This window comes from Armigeres subalbatus, chromosome 3, assembly GCF_024139115.2.
Source record: "Armigeres subalbatus isolate Guangzhou_Male chromosome 3, GZ_Asu_2, whole genome shotgun sequence".
Lineage (NCBI taxonomy): Eukaryota > Metazoa > Arthropoda > Insecta > Diptera > Culicidae > Armigeres > Armigeres subalbatus.
Window position 1 is genome coordinate 80653290 of NC_085141.1, and position 20435 is coordinate 80673724.

At 41.8% G+C, this 20435-nt stretch overlaps 1 protein-coding gene across 3 annotated transcripts in view; it reads left to right on the plus strand.

Annotated features, from left to right (window-relative positions):
- The window catches only part of LOC134226539 (uncharacterized), a 710533-nt gene that overhangs the window by 364766 nt on the left and 325332 nt on the right, over positions 1–20435 (plus strand). For 2 of the 3 annotated variants that reach the window (XM_062707374.1, XM_062707376.1), the window contains 6 exons: positions 2662–2998; positions 5434–5539; positions 5614–5710; positions 5767–6170; positions 6227–6649; positions 6734–6870. In XM_062707374.1, coding sequence (XP_062563358.1) covers positions 2976–2998; positions 5434–5539; positions 5614–5710; positions 5767–6170; positions 6227–6649; positions 6734–6870 — 1190 coding nt within the window. In that variant the 5' untranslated portion in view covers positions 2662–2975. The remainder of the gene's footprint in view (positions 1–2661; positions 2999–5433; positions 5540–5613; positions 5711–5766; positions 6171–6226; positions 6650–6733; positions 6871–20435) is intronic. The other variant, XM_062707375.1, reaches the window with a different exon arrangement.

Below are 20435 nucleotides of genomic sequence, written 5' to 3' on the forward strand. Positions count from 1 at the left end.
AGTTTTTGTTCAATTCGATTTTTGGAGTACACTCGGAGCATGGGACGGAATCGATTGAGCGTGTTGGAGCTGAGCCGTTTTTTGAACCACCCTACTAATATTTTATGGTTTTTATAAACACGATACCAATACTACTACAGTATATGACAGTTTTTATTGTACCAATATTTTCAAAGCTTTGTTTTGGTACTCAACCCACCTTCACCTTAAAGAAGGAATCACATTTTCCATTGCCTCATTCCGGGAAAAGCATTATTTTTTATTAAAAGGATTCACATCCACAATTGACTTATATTTCTTAAGAAGGTATATACAAGACAGGAGTTTAATTTTGAAGATGGGAAAAATATGTACAAAAACACTTTCAATCAAAATTGCCGATTGAGATTCTACTTTTTTCTAAATACAGCCTTCGGCTATTTTGGAACAAAAATTACGTTGGAAACTCTGATATCTTTATAATTTAACAACACACCTTGGAATCAAGAGCTTCTAATACTACCAAAGGATATTGCCTGATTTTCTCAAAATTGCACGCGGCGAACCCTTCATGAAAGGTACCGCCGCGCTTTCTGCACCCCGTTTACTTGATTCTTATGGGTGAATAGCATTGCGGTGTATCGTTTGGCGCGGCCGTACCTTTCGACAGTCATTCGCCGCGTGAAGTTTTGTGCAAGTACCCATTTGGGAACATTACAAACGCCGCGCAGTGTATCATATCCAGAAAATCTGACAATATTGAGCTGATAATCTCCAATAAGAGACTCTTGCTCGTATCTTTGAACGCTGCTCTTTACGGACGCCTAAGTCGATTGCGAAGATGTGTTTACAAGAGGTACTTTATTTTCGGGGAATTGTTTCATTCGGGAAAATTTTACATTCGGAAAAATTACATTCGGGAAGATTGCATTCGGAGAATCGGTTTTCGGGGAATTGTCGTACAATCATTCATCGGTATCTGTTTCGAAATGTTTTCGTGGTAATGGCTTTTCGGGGTAATGGATTTCGGGGTAATGTTTCATTAGGGGTAATGGCTTTCGGGGTACTGTACCATTCGGGGTAGTGGCCTTCGGGGTACTGGCATTCGGGGTAGTTGGGCAGAGCCGTGTAGATCTCTGCTTGCAAAAGGTTTGCTTCTTTTGCTTTGTTAGTTGATTTAGCTTAGGGCTGTCGTCGAACCCAACTGGAATAATCGATTTCTTGATCACATCTTTGCGGATGCAGTTAGGCTATGTGGGTGTTGAGAGCCCGATCGGCGTAAGCCAGGAAGGACTCAACCACTCAACTGATCCGACTCCCTTCTGGTTGGGTATGTCAGACAGCTGGATTTGGACATGTGCCACGGTTTTACGGGACGGAATGTAGAAATAAAACATTAGCCCACTTGCCTTTTTAAGACGGTATAACTCGGATTTTTGATACAGCTATCAGCCCTTGGTGCATTGTATCCATCTCGATTTCCGCTCGTGTCCGATGACGTTGTCATTGGAAATGCTCCTGGGCTGAGCTAGTGTGATTTGAGCAGCACATCGAGGGCTGGGTCAATTATTCAACTTTTTACTGGGCTGAGAACACAGTTGTAAATAATTTACAGAGCCCGTTTAAAAAATTTAAATGTATACGCAACGGAATAATGAAAAATGGTATTTTGATCATTCACATATTCCTTAAAACATGTTTTGACTAATCGATTTCGTTTCAGAAAAGCGCAAACTATTCCAAAGAACCCATAATTTTTGTCGACTATAACTTATTTCTTAAACTGAAAACAAAAGTTTTTTATAATGGTACTTAGGGAAATCTGACGTTGAAAAAGTAAAAAAAATCACTGAGACAATGAAACGAGAAAAAAAATGTTGACGGGAAAGCTTATTTCATTACTTCATAATTGTGCCTTTAACTTGTCAAAAATAGCCTTCAATTTGTCTTAAAGTCCCGTCTGACAGTACGATTTGTTTTGGTATAACATGAAACTCTTACTCAGGTCTCTTCCTTATCTATCGATCAATGTTACAAGCACGCGAGAATGTTTGCTCATTACAGCCGGCTGCCTAATATTTCATACATTTTGATCTTTAGGGGCCCTCCTTAGCCGTGCGGTAAGACGCGCGGCTACAAAGCAAGACCATGCTGAGGGTGGCTGGGTTCGATTCCCGGTGCCGGTCTAGGCAATTTTCGGATTGGAAATTGTCTCGTCTTCCCTGGGCATAAAAGTATCATCGTGTTAGCCTTATGATATACGAATGCAAAAATGGTAACTTGGCTTAGAAACCTCGCAGTTAATAACTGTGGAAGTGCTTAATGAACACTAACACTAAGAAGATTTTGATCTTTATGTATTTTTTGTTGCATTTTTGTAAGATGAAACACATTCGCGTTACATAGGAACCAGATGCCAGTCTTTCGTATATATCGAGATTCAAAAATTAACTTCCATGAAGTTATTTATTTTTGATGCCTTACCCGGATTAAACGATAATAACGGGATCATTTATGGCGGCCAAAAAATCCCAATCCTCTATCCGTAAAACATCCCTTTAGTCCAATTACGTAGATTAGATAGCAACCATAACATGAACCTGAAACACCTCAGCCAGTCATGCAAAACCTCTCTCAATTTTTCTTTTTATAAACAAAATCACCATCCTTTCTCTCTTGCAGCAGCGTATGGACAGTGAACGATAAACCCGAAAGAAACAAATCACTCTGGGTTCAAGAAGCGTGCCAAAGCATTCACAACACACGCACCAACAGATCGCGAAAGAGAAGATAACTCGAACAGAGCGTGGAAGAAGGACTAACGCAAGCTTGAAGTTTGTACGTTTCTATGCAAGAGCCCACACGCCGGTGTGTGAGTGTGAGCGTGTGCCCTGACCAATTTCCCCACACACACTCACACATTTAACGTGCCCGTGGTGACCCGAAGAGCGTATCCGCCGGGGCCCCCTCCCCGTGTGTAGAAGAGAACATGAATCATGGCAAAACTTCGTCATTACAGGTGTTGTTGCGTTGTTTGTTGGTTTCGTTTTCGTTTGAACTTTGCGTTTTAGAGTTTCGTTGTTCTGAAGTGCTGCCGAGAATGTATTGTTTCTTTATCTTGATTTTTCAACTGATTCTGCTGGCGCCAATTAGAGCGCGCATGAACTTTTGTTCGAAGGCGCATTTTCACGTTATACGCTTTTCTATTGCATATTTATTTAAAAAAAATCAACAATAAATGGTGCAGTTATGTATATAGATGAAGTATATTTTTTGCATAATTCACGGAAAAAGTATTTGTGTTCAAGTAATGGAGTAAAAAATTAAGTCTCTTTTTTGTGTTAATAAGCAACAAGAATCATACAGATTTGTTTATGCTAATGCTTAGAATATTTATTGCTTGCTGCTAATGATAATTAATTGTAATAGAAAATTTTTCAAACATAATTGAATTTTAGATACAGAAAAAAATAATTCTAAAAGAATCATTATTTTATTTTTATTTTGATCATTACAACAATTATATATGCTTATATAAAATAGGAAAAATTGATCTAGCCTAAATAAAAGCCATGATAAATTAGACAATTATACAAATGTTGTAAGTTGCTTCGTTGGTAGATTGAAGTCTGAAAGATCACATAATGGGCTTTGCATAACGTAAGTTTAATCATAACCCAACAAACAATTTGAGTTAAAGAAGTGTGTTTATTAGCTAACGAAGGCTATTTTTGGTTTAATAAGCACTCTATCAGCTTCTGAAGTTTGTTGGGTATGCAACCCTGTCCATAACGTACGTGGCTTGTAGCTTCTCTTTTTTATCAAAGAGTCGGTAATTTACTTCATTTGAAGACGGTCTAGATTATTCAGCCAATTCCAAAGTAAAGTGTGCTTAAAGATCATAAATTTCTATTTTGGGCAGTTACGTATGTTAGTAAGCTTCTATTCTATCATATTCAAACATGTACTTCGACTGCGCCAAAATGTGTCCATCATTAAGTCTAGCATAGTGTTCTTCGTTAAGTAGCTACTTATTAGTCCGTGAAATTTTGAAGACTAATCAGAGTATTAAAATGATGAATTTTTCATATTAAACTCATTTTGTGTGCATTTTTTGTCACGTTAAGACGTGTTATATTTTTTCTTCAAGGTTCAGTTCATTTTGCCCAGATCAAATTAAAAGAATGTATAAGATCCTATAAGTCACATCCACCAACGATGCGAAACTACAATTCAAATTTTATTTTAATTTCGTTTGCCTTTATTTTATACATGTTCTTACGCGAATGCATTGCAAAAAACGAACGTTACTGATTGCATTTCTTTTCTCTACTGCTTTCTTCCATCTCACGTCTGATTTCCGCGTACTGCTCTTCACACCACTATCCGCTATTCGATCATTCTGACATGTGAATTCTGCCAAACAAAACTACAATTTGACAACAAACCAAATTGATCATCTTTGTCGACGTCCGCAACTGCAACCACAACTACTACTGCTTCTTCTGCCACTATCACTGCTATCATCACACCTAATGCTACTGAATCTGCACACAGCCTCGACTCTTCTCGCAAGCGTAAACTTCAGTTTCTGAAACTTCACAGACACAGTTTGGCCAGTACCAGCTACACCAAGTAATTACACGTCTCATCTGCCCAAAATGAGTGATCCCTCAAGAAAAAAAATCCTTGAGCTTGCGCTCCTTAGTCAAACAGTAGCAAAACATTTTCGACAGCCGTCTGCACGCCTTTTTGACGACTAGATAAACCCTGTTGAACGCAGCATCCGACACAACAGCATTAATGTCACTGTAAATAGAACTAAGGATTCAGATGAATAAACTACCCTAGACTCTGACACATTCGAGCTACAATATCAAATTCTGGATTGATCTGTTTCTGGGTTGTTCGTTATCTAACAAATTTCTTCAGTTGTTACCTCTTGGTTCGTTGAAAATGCTACAAATGAAAGTAGTGTGATAGTAAAACGTGTATTTTTGGTTCACTTGCACTGCCTTTCCTAACTCACCCACCAACACCATCTACGAATTAATAAAACAAGATCAACCTTCAAAGGTAAATGAATAAAAAAAAATGTGACTAGCACATGTTCCCCCGTTATAACCCATTCCGTTTTTGCATGCTCATTCCTCGATTTTGTTAGCTGCGTTTGAGTCACATCTACACAATACAGAATCCATTGTTTACTGTTGAACCACTTGTACCTAGCTTCCATTCCAGCTACAATCATCCATACCCACTGCTTTCACATTGCTCTGGCTGCCCGAAAAACGCTTCCCACCCTTGTTCACCACAACACGCCACACTGCTTCCAATAGCGAATTATTTGCAAGAACTGCTGAACTAATCGGGTTTTGCGATTCTTTTCTTTCTCTTCTCTCTATCCGTGTGGGTTATTTACCAAAAATGTCCTCCCATTCTATCGTGGAGTAGGACCATGACGGCAATATGCTTCGTCTGCAATCTGCCCATCATGTCTCACCAGGTGGGACTGGTCTGGCAAGGCGGCAATGGCTGGGACGATCTCGTACGGGAACAGGTACGTTCAAATATCTCCGAATTACTTCTGGAACAATACTTTATTATTCCATCGTTTCTCTGTCATTGGAACAGGTCGAAGAGTCCACCGTGCGACAACGGCTCGGTGGACGAAGGGACTCGGCTGCTCAAATCAGTGGGGCAACACCTCCTAGTACTTCACCGCCACCAGGTATGTCTTCAACCATTTTCACAACTTCCGTACCATAAAAGTTATTTTTTTCTCAGGTGCCCAACGTCGCCGTCGCAGTTCGCTGGCTCAGTTAACCGACATATTGCGCGAATGGAGTGGTGGCGGCTCAAAACGGCAGAAAGCTCCACTCAATCGCCGCGAAACGTTAGCTGACCTCGCGCGAAGTCTACCATGGAGCAAAGCCAATACCGTAGATAGTTATACCAATAGCAATAACAACTCTGGTCATGCACCTCCGCTCCGCAAACGGCGTGAATCTAGTGCCGACTCGGGAGTCAAGAGCATGTCGTGCCGGAAAGACTCGTACGTTGCCGATTTTCGTGACTTCCGCGAAAGAGAGCGCGAATTGGACCGAGAGCGGGAGCGCGAAAGAGAACGCGAGAGAGCTAGAGAACGCGAGCGTGAAGAGTATCTCTACAATGCAGAAAGCTACCGGAATGTGAGTTGTCCGAAATATGTTCACTTGACCAATACTAACTAAGCCATTATTTTTAGGGCTCCCGTCGTAACTCGAACGACTCCAGTCGAGACCGGTCATCACGCCGAGACTCAACTATTGGAGGAACGGCAACTCCACCTCTTCCCAAAGTAGTTAGCACCCAGCGGAAACAGCAGAACCGGAAGGATTCGCTCACCGTAACAGAAATGCCCAATTTCCGCCAGGAACAGCGCCCGTCGACCAGTTCGACGGCGTCCGATTCAGCCCCCCTATACATGCCCGTAGGCCAGGTGGATTCCGCCTGTCAGTCCATCCAGCCCCCGACCATAATCATGAGTTCGGTAACGCCCCCGGCCACCAGTCCCACCGCGCAAAAGGGTCGTCGCGATTCGACGACCCAGTGCGGGACCAAAATGTCCCGCCGCGATTCCCGTGTAAGTCCTGAACGTGCCCAGCGGCTTTTGAAGCTGCAAAGACAAGTAAATGTCCCCCAACCTTGATAGTAGTGACCCGACCAGCCCCTTCCAATGACCAGGATCCGGTGCTTTATATTTCTCTTTCAGGCCACTGCCTACGACGAGAGCTGTCTGCCACCGGGTGGATGGAGCAGGCGCAGCTCCCAGCCAGCGCTTAGTCCGGACGGAGAGGGTCCCGAGCGTCAAGCGAGACGGGATAGCCTCAGTCCGGACAGTGCTTCCAGGTAATTTGGTCTTCCCGGTTTGGTAAAACTTTCTCTATATATGGTACAATGATCGAGATCTCTTTGAGGCGAAGATTGTTTATGTAAGGTTTACATGTAGAAAATTAAGCAACATAGTTTTTTGACGGGTACATACCTGGTGATTTCGGAGAGGTATGGATGTTTAGTGGCAATGTGATATATTGAAACCTCTTTTTCAAGAAACTACTAATTGAGCGGACGAAAAAAAAATACGACGCAACCATTTTTTTTGCTTAGATTACTTGTTTTTCACAAAAAAAACATTGATTTTAGGACACTTTTAAATATGATACATAATCATAGCAATCTAAAGACCCATATTGGATATGTTATCATCATATGTTCCCGGGTCTTTCAAGAATTTCCTGGAAATTAAGCTTTCAAACCTCCATGCTTTTAATGCAGTTCAAACAGGTACACTTCAGCGTATACTAATTACGTATTCTTTGTCCAAGGGCTTGACGACCCCTCCCCATGGCCACTGCGAGTTAGACCGGGACCATCGTCCCTAACCCCTAATCCCAAGGCGTCAAGCTACCCGTGCCGAGGGGATGCATGGCCAGGGAGGTGAAATAATAAGCTAGGCCTTTAACGGAGCCTGTGGGGTACCTGGGCACCCTCCACAGTAATTGTCCCTTACCGCGTCATGCTGGGCTCTGGCGTGGTGGACCTCTTTTCCCGAGCAACTCGTGGGACCAAAATGGAAAACCAAGTCAATTCTTCAATTAGTGGTAGTAGTGTAGGCGACAACCCCTTCGCAAGAGGTGGAGGCGGAGGCCTAGGAGGCCAGAGGCAATAGTCGGCAGCTCAGTGCGCAGCGCCAGCGTGGGTCACTCAACCTTCCTCTCGGCTAGAAAAACGCCGGTAGGGGTTATTGACGGCCCATGGCTTATGGAGGCGATGAACCGCAAACGCGATGGGCTTTCGTCCTTCGAGGTGGCGACGGAATAGCTGGACGCCATCATCGACTTTGCGTCATCAAAGCGTAATATCAGTACGGACTTCAAGAGGAGCTTGCAGAAACTTCGAAAGTCGATGCTGGACGCCAAGCTGGAGAGGGCGGTCGGGACGGCCAAGTGTAACCCCGTGCAATCGGTGGCGCCGAGGTCTACCCAGACTGAGGCCCACGGATTCGCGGACTCGGGCAAGGTCGAATCGACCGAAGGCGTGCCAGCGAAGACGGTGGTACCAAAGTCTACCCAGACTGAGGCTCAAGTATTTACGGGTACGTCGGAGGTCACTGCTCCAACGGAACAGACACAAAAACGGGGGAGACAGTCTCCAGGGGATGAGCTCCCTGGGGGCCGCTCCAAAACGCGGAGGGTTACTACCCGAACAAGGGTAGTGGGGCTGGGAAGCTGAACCCCGGCCAGGTACCTCCAAAACCGGGGGAGGAAGGACCTGGAAAGATCCGTCCACCCAAGAAAAACGGCGGTAAAGGGTTACGGCAGGCTGAGAGCTCTCAGCCGCACCAGACCAGGGAAATAGAGGGGGATGACGCCTCCTGGACCCTGGTCAAGAACAAGAGGAAACCGAAGACGTCATGGGCCGAAAAGAAGGCCCAGTCGAATGAGGGTAGAAAGAAGTCTAGGGTAGGCGCCAATCGCTCCAGAGGTGATGCCCTAGTCATCACGGCGGACGAGACGTCTTGAAGGCGATGAGGAGTGACGTCAAGCTCAATGAACTCGGCGCCGACGTACGTCGGATGGGCGAGATGATCATCGAGCTGAAGCGGGGCGTTTCGCAAAAGGGCGCCGCCTACAAGAAGTTGGCGGAGGAAGTCCTAGGCGAGACGGTCAAGGTGAGGGTACTCACGACGGAGGTGAATCTAAGGGTTAAAGACCTGGACGAGATCACCGAAGTCGAAGAGCTCGTCACGGCACTGCGGCGACAGTGTGAAGTGGAGACGCCCACCGCAGCCGTTCGGCTACGGAAAGGTCCGCCAGGGACGCAGGTAGCATTGGTTCGGCTATCTGCAGCGGACGCCTCCAAGGTTGTCAAGTTAGGGAGCGTCAAGGTGGTATGGTCGGTATGCCCTGTGGGTATATACGAGCAACCCGAAGTTTGCTTCAAGTGCCTGGAACCGAGGCACAAGCAATGGGACTGCAAAGGCCCTGACAGAAGCAATCTCTCCCGACGATTGGAGGGACATAAGGCACGATGCTGCACGAACCCTCCCAATTGTTTGATTTGTTCCAGCAAAGCTGTGAACAGCAAGCACCCCATGGGGGGTTCGATGTGCCCGGCGTTTAAGCGTGCTGCAAAATCACAGTGCAGGTAACGCAGCTGGCTTGCTCGGCCTCGCCCGAATGTTTGGTGTGCGCAGGTTTAGAGGAAACAGCGGAACACGTGTTGTTCGTGTGCTCACGTTTTCGCGCAATGCGTGACCACATGCTTGCCACATGTGGTCTGGACACTACCCCGGACAACCTAGTTCGGAGGATGTGTAAAGATGAAGTTGGCTGGAACGCCGTTTTATCGGCTATCGCCCAAATCGTCTCGGAGCTACACAGAAGGTGGCGCGTGGACTCAAGGATGGCTAGTTCAGGTGCAAATAAGAGGTGGTCGAAGGGATCGGAGTCGGCTTCATGGGTCATACCGGTGGTCATGCGCTGTAGTCGAACTCGATCCTTTTATCGAACAAGTGGCCGCGCGAAGAACAAAATGGTATCGTCGCTTTCGCGGCGTCGGTCAACCGGGTGGGTTCCGAGCCCGAGGACGGAAAGGGGTCCTCGTCAAGGCTGGGGCAGGCGTAGGCACCGCGTCGGTAAGTCCTTCGGTGTGTTGGCGAATAGGCCCTGACCTCTCTGCGTCAATTTGAGGTGCACGCGGCATCATCATTCTTGATACCAGTCGTGCAGAGGGAAGCAGACGTGAAGTAGACCCTTCCCACCTTCCGAGGACATAGGGCGTGGTAAGGCCACCTGGAAAGTCGGCAATGCGCTGGCACGATACCATGGTGTTCTTCTAAAAAAGCGAGTTACGATGTTCGGTGCTGCAAGGACACGCAGCTAACCTCGAGGGTGCGTTGTGCACTGGCCCCCTTTGAAGCATTACTTTCTGGTTGTACCGAAGGGACTATGGGCTTGGCGGCAATGGGAACGATTTAGCGGGTCGGGGATGGTCTATCGAATCAACCAAAGCCATCATGATGTCCCAAGCAGTAGATCTTACAACATCATATATGCCTGTATTTGACACGTTATTAAAAGATCAATGCTCAGACAACAAAATTGGTTTGACACCACGGCTAGGGACATCATGGAAGCCTTGGGTAATTCAGTAGACCATTTGATTCAAACTTCAAGACACTTTGGAGATCTAATAACATCTCATATACCTAGACTTGGGACCCAAGTGAAAGACAAATACTCGTAGGGCCGTGGTAGATTCGGTAGACCATTTGATTGAGATTGAACAATTTGGAGGTCTTACAACAACTTATATGTCTTATTTTGAGACGCAAGTGAACAACAAATCCTCGGAGGACATATTTGAGTTGTGATGCCAGACATACAGACATGTCTGTATTTATACAGACCTTTGATCTTGCATACAGACATCATAAAGATTACAGACATAATAAAGACTTTCGATTGAAGTTACAGACTTTTACAGACATTAAGTTTTCGAAAACTTTAGACCGCCAAACAGAATATACGATTATTTTGAGCTTTCGAACGAAATCACTCTAGGCTTCTCAAAGAAATCCTTCTGGACTTACAAACGGAATTCTGATGGGATTCTGAACATAATCACTCTAAAATCGAGAACGGAATACTTTTGGTCTTACGAACAGAATTTTTTTGGACTTTCCAAAGAAATACTTCGAGACTTTCCATTGGATCGTTCTGGGTTTCCGAACGGAATCTTTTTCTGCTTCTGGACAAGAGATTCCTATTAGAATACTTAAGGTGAAGGTGGGTTGAGTACCAAAACAAAGCTTTGAAAGTATTGGTACAATAAAAACTGTCGTACACTGTAGTAGTATTGGTATCGTATTTATAAAAACCATAAAATATTAGTAGGGTGGTTCAAAAAACGACTCAGCTCCAACACGCTCAATCGATTCCGTCCCATGCTCCGAGTGTCCTCCAAAAATCGAATTGAACAAAAACTGGTTGAGCACAAGCCGATTCAAGTTTGTATGAAAACTAGTATGGGAAACAAAACCTTTCGTTACACTGGCTACAGCGCCTCCCCTCCAAACGCTGGTGAAAAGAGAACCCACATAGCTAAAGGCAACATTCTAAAGACTTTACTGAATGAAAATCGCACCGCAGGAAAGATCCATTGATTACGTAACGCAAAAAATAGCATTTTATACCCCGCTCACCCCCATGTCACACTTTTTGTATGAAGTATCTGCCCCTGGTGCAATAGATATCACAGACAAATTTTGGCTATTTTGTTGAAGCACACGTTTCTGATGCCACACTGATGACTTCTGCGAAGCCTAATTATCATGATAAAGACACGCAACCTCGATTGAAATCGACTTCTAACTATTGGAACGACCATTCAATATGCATTGTCTACAGAGTTAAAGCTCTTGAATATTTCATCCATTCATATGGTCTCCCCCCTCGCCACCGCCCAAAGAGCGCCACAATCAGAATAATGTAAACTTCAACCTCGCCATATCAACTGTCATACAAACCTGAAACGACCTGTGCACGGTAAGCCTCCATTCAAACCAGCCCAAACCATCGGATGACACCCAAATTATAAATCATAATCGACTGAGCGTGGCGGAGCAAAATTATTTTTTGAACCACCCTAGTTATTAGTTTGCTGCTGCCGGTGCCGCTGTTTACATTCGCTTCGCGATCAGTTTTTAATCGTTTTTTTCGGGCAAAAATAGCAGTTTATATTAAGGTGAATCGCGTTGGAGTCCAATTAAAATTCTACATAGCGCTTTGAAGGGCACATAACTCGAAAAGTAAACGACAGACATAAACGGAAAGTAGTTTTTCACCTTTGCTCACTTGCAGCATACACGAAAAAATGGTTTCCAGATGTGCTAACCGCCTAAATATTCACATTTGTGCGAGCAAAAACGCGAGGTGAGGGATAGCACGGCCATTGTGGCTGCCATTTTTGGACGCCGCCGTAACTCACCTTAAGTTTTCGGTTTAAACAAGTGACTGATTTCGAAAAGTGATGTTTAATTTGCATTCCATCAACATTTCGGGCTGCTCATATGTGGAGAAGTGAGTAAAAACTTGATTTTTTCAGTGCCCTTTGAGAAGAAGTGAAGTGCAGTGATGAACCCACCAAATCGCGAACGGCTAATAAATCGGCACGAAACTGCTGATTTATGATATTATTTGAGCTGAAATGCATAAGACTCTTTGGATAAACATGTTCATTATCACGGGAAGTGAATAAATATGCTGTGAACAGGTTAGTAATTTGAATATTAAACTTTTGTTCGATGCTGTTCGATGCATTCGAATGTTGGTGGGAGAGGAGTGCGGGAGGTGTGGGGTTGACCCGTGGGAGGTTCGGTGCCATATTGGCGGCCATCGTGGTACTCTTCCAACTATGTCCTTAAGGGATTTTCTACAGAAGCCAAAAAGAGCTCCGTTCAGAAAATCAAAAAATATCGGATTGTAAATACAAATCAGTCCTTTCTTTGGGTTTCCGAACGAAATTACTTGGCATTCTGCAAGGAATTCTTTTATATTTCTGAACGAAATTCTTTTGGGCTTCCAAAACGGAATTATTTTGGGTTTCCGAACAGAACTTGGTTGGGCTGCTGAACGAAATTATTTTGGACTTCACATTCGAACAGATTCTTTTTAGGCTTTCGAATGAAATACTTTTGGCATTCCGAGTGGAGTCGAGATTTTTTTCCTTTTGGGATTCTGAAGTCGTAAAAGATTCCGTTCGAAAGCATAAAAATAAATCCGCTTGGAAGCCCAAAAAAGTTTGAAAGACCCAAGGTTCATCGTTTGTAAATCCAAAAGATGTCCGTTCCGTTCTTTGGGATTCCAAACGAATTTATTCCTTCTGTGCATCTCCTTCGAACCAAACTATTTCGAACTTCTCGAAGAGTTTTCAGTTAGGAAATTGCATACATATTATCAATTTATTCTAATGAAACAATACACATACTACATATTGATAAGAACATTGTTCAAAGCCTTTAGTGGAATATCTTCATAAGACGAGATAGTATCATCCAGATTCGTAGCGTGAATTCCCAACGCCCTTGGCGAACTATTTTTTAAGCGCCCCTTTCATAATAAGAAAATCAAAATGTGCAACTGTTTACATCAATAGAGTAAGTAAGAGCTAAGTAATGTAAGTAAGATTAAAAGGTTTAGTGGATTCATGATGCTTCAAATAACAGTCAATATTCTGTGGTATGTAGAAGACAGCCTTCAAGAATGTTTGAAATTTCGACTATTGCAAAATATGTAAGGATCCTCACAGAGTCGTGGACATTTGTAGATTTTCGTTGAAATCTAGTAAAAAGGATCAATAACAGGCTGAAGGATAATTAAAATTACTAAAAGTTATTTATTCATGAATCTTATTTGCTCATACACATTGAAGGAAGCAAGGTCTAAAAATCACTAATTAATTGCATATTCTCTTCATGATTTCTGTAATCTATGATCAAATATTAATAAACCAGGGAAAACCCTTGAATAATGTGACCAGACGTCCTGCGTTTCGCGGGACGCTGCATTTTTCAACTTCGTTTTACAAATTTATTACAATTCATACAGCCTTACAAATATTTTTCCAATTTTTGTTAGGCCAAAATCTATGCGAAATGTACTTTTGGAGAATCCACTTCCAAGCCAGTAAGGCAATCCAGATAGGCGTCCCGCGTTTCGCAGGACGCTTGCTGGTCACATTACCCTTGAAATAACATAATATCTGGAATATTGAAGTCAAATAACTGTTTTTCATGGACTTCCGTCCTATTAGATTTAAAATCCAACTCTGAAGTATGTCGGCCGATGGTCCGAATTACTATCAAACCCTTTTGGGTAGAGAAAAAACAACTCTTTGGTGGCTCTGTCGGATCTAGTTGGGTCAATGATATGAAATTCTACTCTGGACCCAAAAAAAACTACTGTAGTGATTGATTGATGATTGTAATCGCCATCGTACCTTGGAGGCACTGTTAGGAAAATAATCCTATTCTGGGTAGCCGAAATTACCATCGAAAGCCAAAGGGTTACATTTACATTAAAATGTTTGGTTATCAGATTCCCTTGATGCAGATGTTCCGGTGTGGCAAAGCTATTAAATGGGTGTCATTATTTCAATTACGCACCCTCGTTCAAAGCTTTTTGATTGTATGGACCCCAGTGAGAAAAAAATCAAACTATAAATGCCCATCGAATATTTAACGGATTCGCCTTTAATCCCTAATAGTATAAGCACAGACAAACAGACGTAACACTAGAGAAATTACCATCGACCATGACTTCAACGATCATTTTGAATGTGAATGTTTGCGCGTTTCACAACTAGAGGCGCTGGTATCGTAATCCTTCGAGTTTGACATTTCACTCCAGCGCCTTCTGGTGATAATGTCATACGAAACATTGTTTCGTGTAACATGCTCGCAAGATGGTGGTAGAGGAGTTGGTCGATGGATTTTTCAGAAAAATGTTCAATCTGTTACGTCTGTTTGTGGTATAAGTTTCTGGAATCGGAAATGTTGCTGGATCCAATGCCATGATCTTGTTTTAGGAATTTACTGATAATTACTGAACATCTATCTCCAATTTACTCCAGGTATAATTCATTAGAGCAAAAGGGCTCTCTTAATTGGGTCTGTCTCGGATGAAGTTCCTTGGTGATCATAATAGTGACGAAAATTGAGAATAATCGAATCGACGCAATTTGGGAATCTTCACGATTTTCAAATAAGTTTTTTACCATGAGACTTTCAGATCCTAAAAAAAACACAAACCAAAACTAAGACCAAATCCATCAAAATATTAATGTGGGAATGAAGAGATATTTTTTGTTTGCTCTTGAATACTCAAAATCAGGGAATCAATATTTGAGCAACGCCTAACAATATACCCTTTGTCGTCAACAGAGTTTGTTACTGACAAACGCACCTAGCGACAAACCTTTATCAGAACCCGAACACAATATGACAAGAATCATTTGCCTTGCATGCTCTGATATTTCCGAGAATACGATGCTAATATTGTAATCATTGTTCGATTCTCGAATATTTCCATAAAAGCAGAAACTATGATAGCATAAAACCAAAATTTGCTCTAGAAATAATGCAAAATAACGGGATGAAAAGTTAGCAACAAGATTGTCTTCTTTTTTGTTGCAGACAAAATTTTTCGGATCTATGTCATTATTATCTCCGACAAAAACAAAGCTTTGTCGTTGGTTCTCTTTTGTCGCTTGTTTCGCAAGCGCATTTCAGAAAAAAATGATTCCCTGCTCAAAATATATCCACCATCGGACTTTCCAAACGGTTATTAATTGGCTCCACCAATAAAATTATTTGTTTTATTTCTCATGGCATAATTCTTGATTTCAGCGCCCCCCGAAAGGCTGGCGCCCTTGGCGGAGCCAATCCTGCCAACCCCACGCTACGGCGCTGGTATTATCCCATTTAATTCTGTGATTGTAACTCAACAGCAACCTCACTTGTCTTCAGTATCTCGTACTTGACTCGACTAAGTCTTACACCAACTTTTTGATTATTGAAACCTCTATATTCTACGTTGTCAAAAGTGCATTGTTTTTGAATAATTTTCTAATTCCTGTACCTTCTAAACTTCATACAGACAAATACAGAATTTTGCTGAGATTGATACAGACTTATAAAAATTGTATCTGGCATCCCTGCCTAGTGCTCCAAATATCAATATGCCTAGCGATTTATGAATCAAATTGGTTATGCCTTCAACTTGTGTTCCCTTCCAGGTAATCCAAGTATCCAAGGGCTTGCATTTTACTTAATGCAATCTTTGCATATGTCGCAAATTATGGTAAACTGTGCAAGGAATTTATGCATGATTGTAATAAAATGTTGTAGTCTCTGGTTGGATGTGCGGTTGGTCCTGTAACAGATACAACATAGTCATCCACAAGCTGTCTTAACGTGCAATTCTCTATGCGACATTCGTCAATGTCTCTGACATAAAAAATGTAGAGAAGCTCAAACATGTAACTAATTTGTGAAGTTGTCAAGTCACGATGCGAAAAATTCATACGTTTCTCTGACAACAAATTGTACAAATAGTTGTTCAAAATTGGCGAATATCCACATTCGTGGAGCTTGTCAGACAAAATATCAACGGAAGCTGAATCAAAAGCCCCTTTAATGTCCAAAAATACTGAACCCATTTCCTCTTTATGAGAGAGTTGAATTTCTAAGGTAAGCAACGCAAGACAGTCGTTGGTTTCTTTGCCTCTCCGGGAACCAAATTGTGTATCTTACACCAAACCATTAGACTCAACCCATTCGTCGAACCGATGAAGAAGGATCTTCTCCATTAGCTTCCGAGGACACGATAGCATCGCGATAGGACGATACGAATTATAATCGGATTCGGGTTTTCCATGTTCCAGGTTTCATCCGGAACGATATTCATTTTCAAGAATTGATTGAATAGGTTCAATAAGCGCCTCTTCGCGGTGTCTCCGGAGCAGAATTGTTACATGAAAGAAGAGCGAGTGATCCATCGAAAGGGCCGATCCATGTCACCACTGCTGTCAGCTGAAGTGGACAGATTTTCTTAGCGCAATCGAATATCCACCGTATTGTTTGATTTAATCACCGCGGGATTTTATTTATTTTTTCCGCTATATTGGCTTTTCTCACCGAGGAAAGCCAATATAGCGGAAAAATTAAATAATATCCACCGTGCTGAACCTTCATGATCTTCTCTAACCGACAACGCGTTACGCATTCTTTTACCGACGGACCAAAGCGTCTTCATTGAGGTCTCACGCGACCCTGGACATTCTTCATTTATCTCTTCTCACTGTTAAAAGTGAGAAACGCGAAATGAGTAGTGAGACGTATCACTACCCTCTTTGCACAACTCACTTTTTACAGCGAGAAGTGAGAAATGAGGAGTGAGAAGTGAGACGTCTCGCTGAAAAAAAGTGAGTTGTACAAAGTGGGTAGTGAGACGCCTCACTACTCATTTCGCATTTCTCACTTTTAACAGTGAGAAGAGATAAATAAAGAATGAGAAGTGAGACATCTCTCTTCTCATTCCTAATTTCTCACTTTTCAAATGAACTGTTCGGCTAAATGTCCTGTTCAGCCAAATGTCCTATTCGGCCAAAATGATCCTTTCGGTCAAATGACCCTTTCGGCCAAATAACCCTTTCGGCTAAACGACCCTTTCGGCCAAATGACCTTTTCGGTCATACGACTCTTTCGGCCAAATGAACCTTTTGGCCAAACGACCCTTTCTGCCAAATAACTTTCGGGGTTGAGTTTCGGCCTAATGGTCTGTTGGCAATTCGGCCAAATGGCTTTCGGCCGAATGGGATTTCGGTAATTTATTAACTAAACATTTAAAAATATCTAATTTGTAAAGGATGCTTCTATGTTTGCTACATGGTCAGAAGCATTGATTAAATTAAGGATGAAATCCACGATGCCGGCAAACGTGTGCATTAGAGCACTCTGGTATTGCTCTTGATGTCCAGCAGCTGACGGAAATATCGAAAATTAGGAACATCAAGGATTTTAGATGTCCCCGGAAGGGACGGAAAGTCCTGATATACCTGGAGAAAGACTCTAGGAGCTGAACGTTTAAGCATACTTCCATCTACCTTCAATTTCGCCATGTTGGCTTGCGGGAAACTGCGTGGCAGTTTTCAAGGTTTTTTGCGAGGATCTCCGGCTCTGTTTTCCCTTTGAAGTCCCTTTGAAAACAAAGGACACCCTTTCGCCAACTTCAGAATCAGAAGTTTGATCATCAACTGGCAGAGACGACTAGATGTTATCTGCTTCAACAGGTGAAGCGTCCTTTTTTAATATCTCGGCGTAGCTTCGTCGAGAACGCTGCTGTAGAGCCCACTTCTGGTATTCTCACCGCTGGCTGCACAGTGTTTTCTAACCCAGGAATTCGTGATCGAAAATGTGTTGGCCTTGAAAAGTTCATTTTAGAGGCTCAGTGACTTCGGAGAAAAGTTTCAGTATGTTAAGCTCCATATTTTGAATTTTTTTTCTTAATCCCTCTAAAAGTGATATGGAAATTCTCTTTCCTCCAATTATGAAGACAGAAAATTGGTGTCCTCGAGATAGTTGTAGAGAAAGTTTCTACAAAACATTTTGCTATATAAACTTTATTTCTATCTGCTATAGAAGTCGAGATATTGGTCGTTATTCATGAACGACCACCAAAAATCAGGCTTTTCACGATACTTTCGTCAATATGTTTTTTAGATTTTTTAAATGTTCTACAAAGATGTCCGTCGCGATAAAAAACATGAACCTTTCGAAGACAGTTTTTTTTATTTTTAATATTGACGAAGTTATTGACGATTTTCGGTTAAAAAATGAGCATTTTGACATAAACTGCATACATTTAGGGGCAAAGTGGGGCAGAATTTTATTTAGGTAATGGAAAGTATAACTCATACACTAATGGTTGCATTGCAACATATATGTGACATAGCTTGACGTAAGTGCCGTTTGAACATCTTTTTCTTCTTGTTGTTGTTATATGTAAAATGAATTGCTCTGTGTTGTCTATAACTAAGAGACGGCTGGTTAGATTTCCATCATTCCTTCAGCAAATTTGTTTATCAACATGTCCGACGGATTTACAGAATATTTTCTCATGTAAAAATCTCGACTAAAAATGGAAAAATAATATATGAAAAACTAAAATTTGAATTTGTATGGGAATTTTAAAAAGGTAGATCACAACACGCATTCTCGCCTACTGTGCATGACAACGTCTGCAGGGTCATCTTTACACTAACGCCAGACCTATGATTTAGCCAAACACAAAATTTTGAACCCAGCCGTTTCTTAGTTATACAGTGTTGACCCGATTTTGTCGCTCCCCGATTTTGTCTACCCCCGATTTTATCTACCCCCGATTTTATCACGTTTTCGACCCGATTTTGTCACATTTGTCATTCTTTTTATTTTCGTAAATAATACCAAAAATAGCATTGATTTTCATGAGATAACTTTCACCGCCTGTAGTTTATTACGAAAGACCTGGGAAATATTCTGTAAGCAATTTCAACAAGAAATAACGGGTACCGTTCACGCATTTGGCCTTTCCAAGGCATAAAATGATTCATACTTGTGGAATGAATTAAAAAAATGAAAATATGTTTTTTCCAATTTTGTCACATACCCTGTTTTATCACCCCAAAATTCACCAGGGGGTGATAAAATCGGGATATTACTGTACTCATTTTTATATATAAAAAAGAAGAAGGAAAATATTTTCATACGGCACTTACGGCAAGCTAAGTCACGTATATGTTGCAACGCAATCATTAGTGTTTGAGTTTATACTTTCAATCTCCTAATTAAAATTCTGCCCCATTTTGCCCCTAAATGTATGCAGTTAATGTCAAAACGCTTATTTAAAAAAAAAATGTTAATAACTTCGTCAATATTGAAAATAATAAGAAATTGACTTCAAAAGGTTCATTTTTTTTATCGCGACGGAGATTTTTGTAGAACATTTGAAAAATCTAAAAAATATATTGACGAAAGTATCGTGAAAACCATGATTCTTGGTGATCGTTCATACATAATGACCCATATCTCGACTTCTATAGCAGATAGAAATAAAATTTATACAGCAAAATGTTTTGTAGAAACTTTTCCTACAACTTTCTCGAAGACACCAATTTAGTATCTTCATAATTGGAGAAAAGAGAATTTCCATCTCACTTTTACGGAGCTTATTAAAAAAAATGTTTTCCAAAATATGGAGCTTAACTACTGAAACATTTCTCGCTTAACTTTGCAAAAGGTCCTAAGTAACATTTTTTTCATGAATTAATTTGAGCTGATTAAAAATCGAAAGCTTTCATGTTTTTCTGTTGATTGCGCTATTCAAATTAATTCATGAAAAAAATGTTACTTAGGTCCTTTTGAAAAGGTCCAATCAAAGGTAATTGCCTATTTCCGGAGATTAAACCACCCGACTTGGACGTTAATTTGCAATGTTATGAAAACTCATATGTGAATATGTACGTTATGTGGAAGATATTGATTTGGAAAATGTATTGGAGGTAACCACTTTCCCTTCGATGGGACTCGAACCCATGACCCTACAGTACGCTAGACTGGTGCTTTAACCAATTAAGCTACGAAGGACCTCCGTCGGCCTTCGCAACCTAGCGGCTACTGAACGAGCTCGAGATTCCCAAATTGGACGCACAGTCAAATCACTCGCAATCCATTTATCAAGCCAATACTTCCACATGTGTATTGTACACGTCCACATTAGAGGAGCGTGAGTATTTAGAATGTCTGGCGGCTATAGGGGAGGGACGTTCAATATGCGCCCCCTAAGCAAATCTTCGAATTTAACGATGATAAT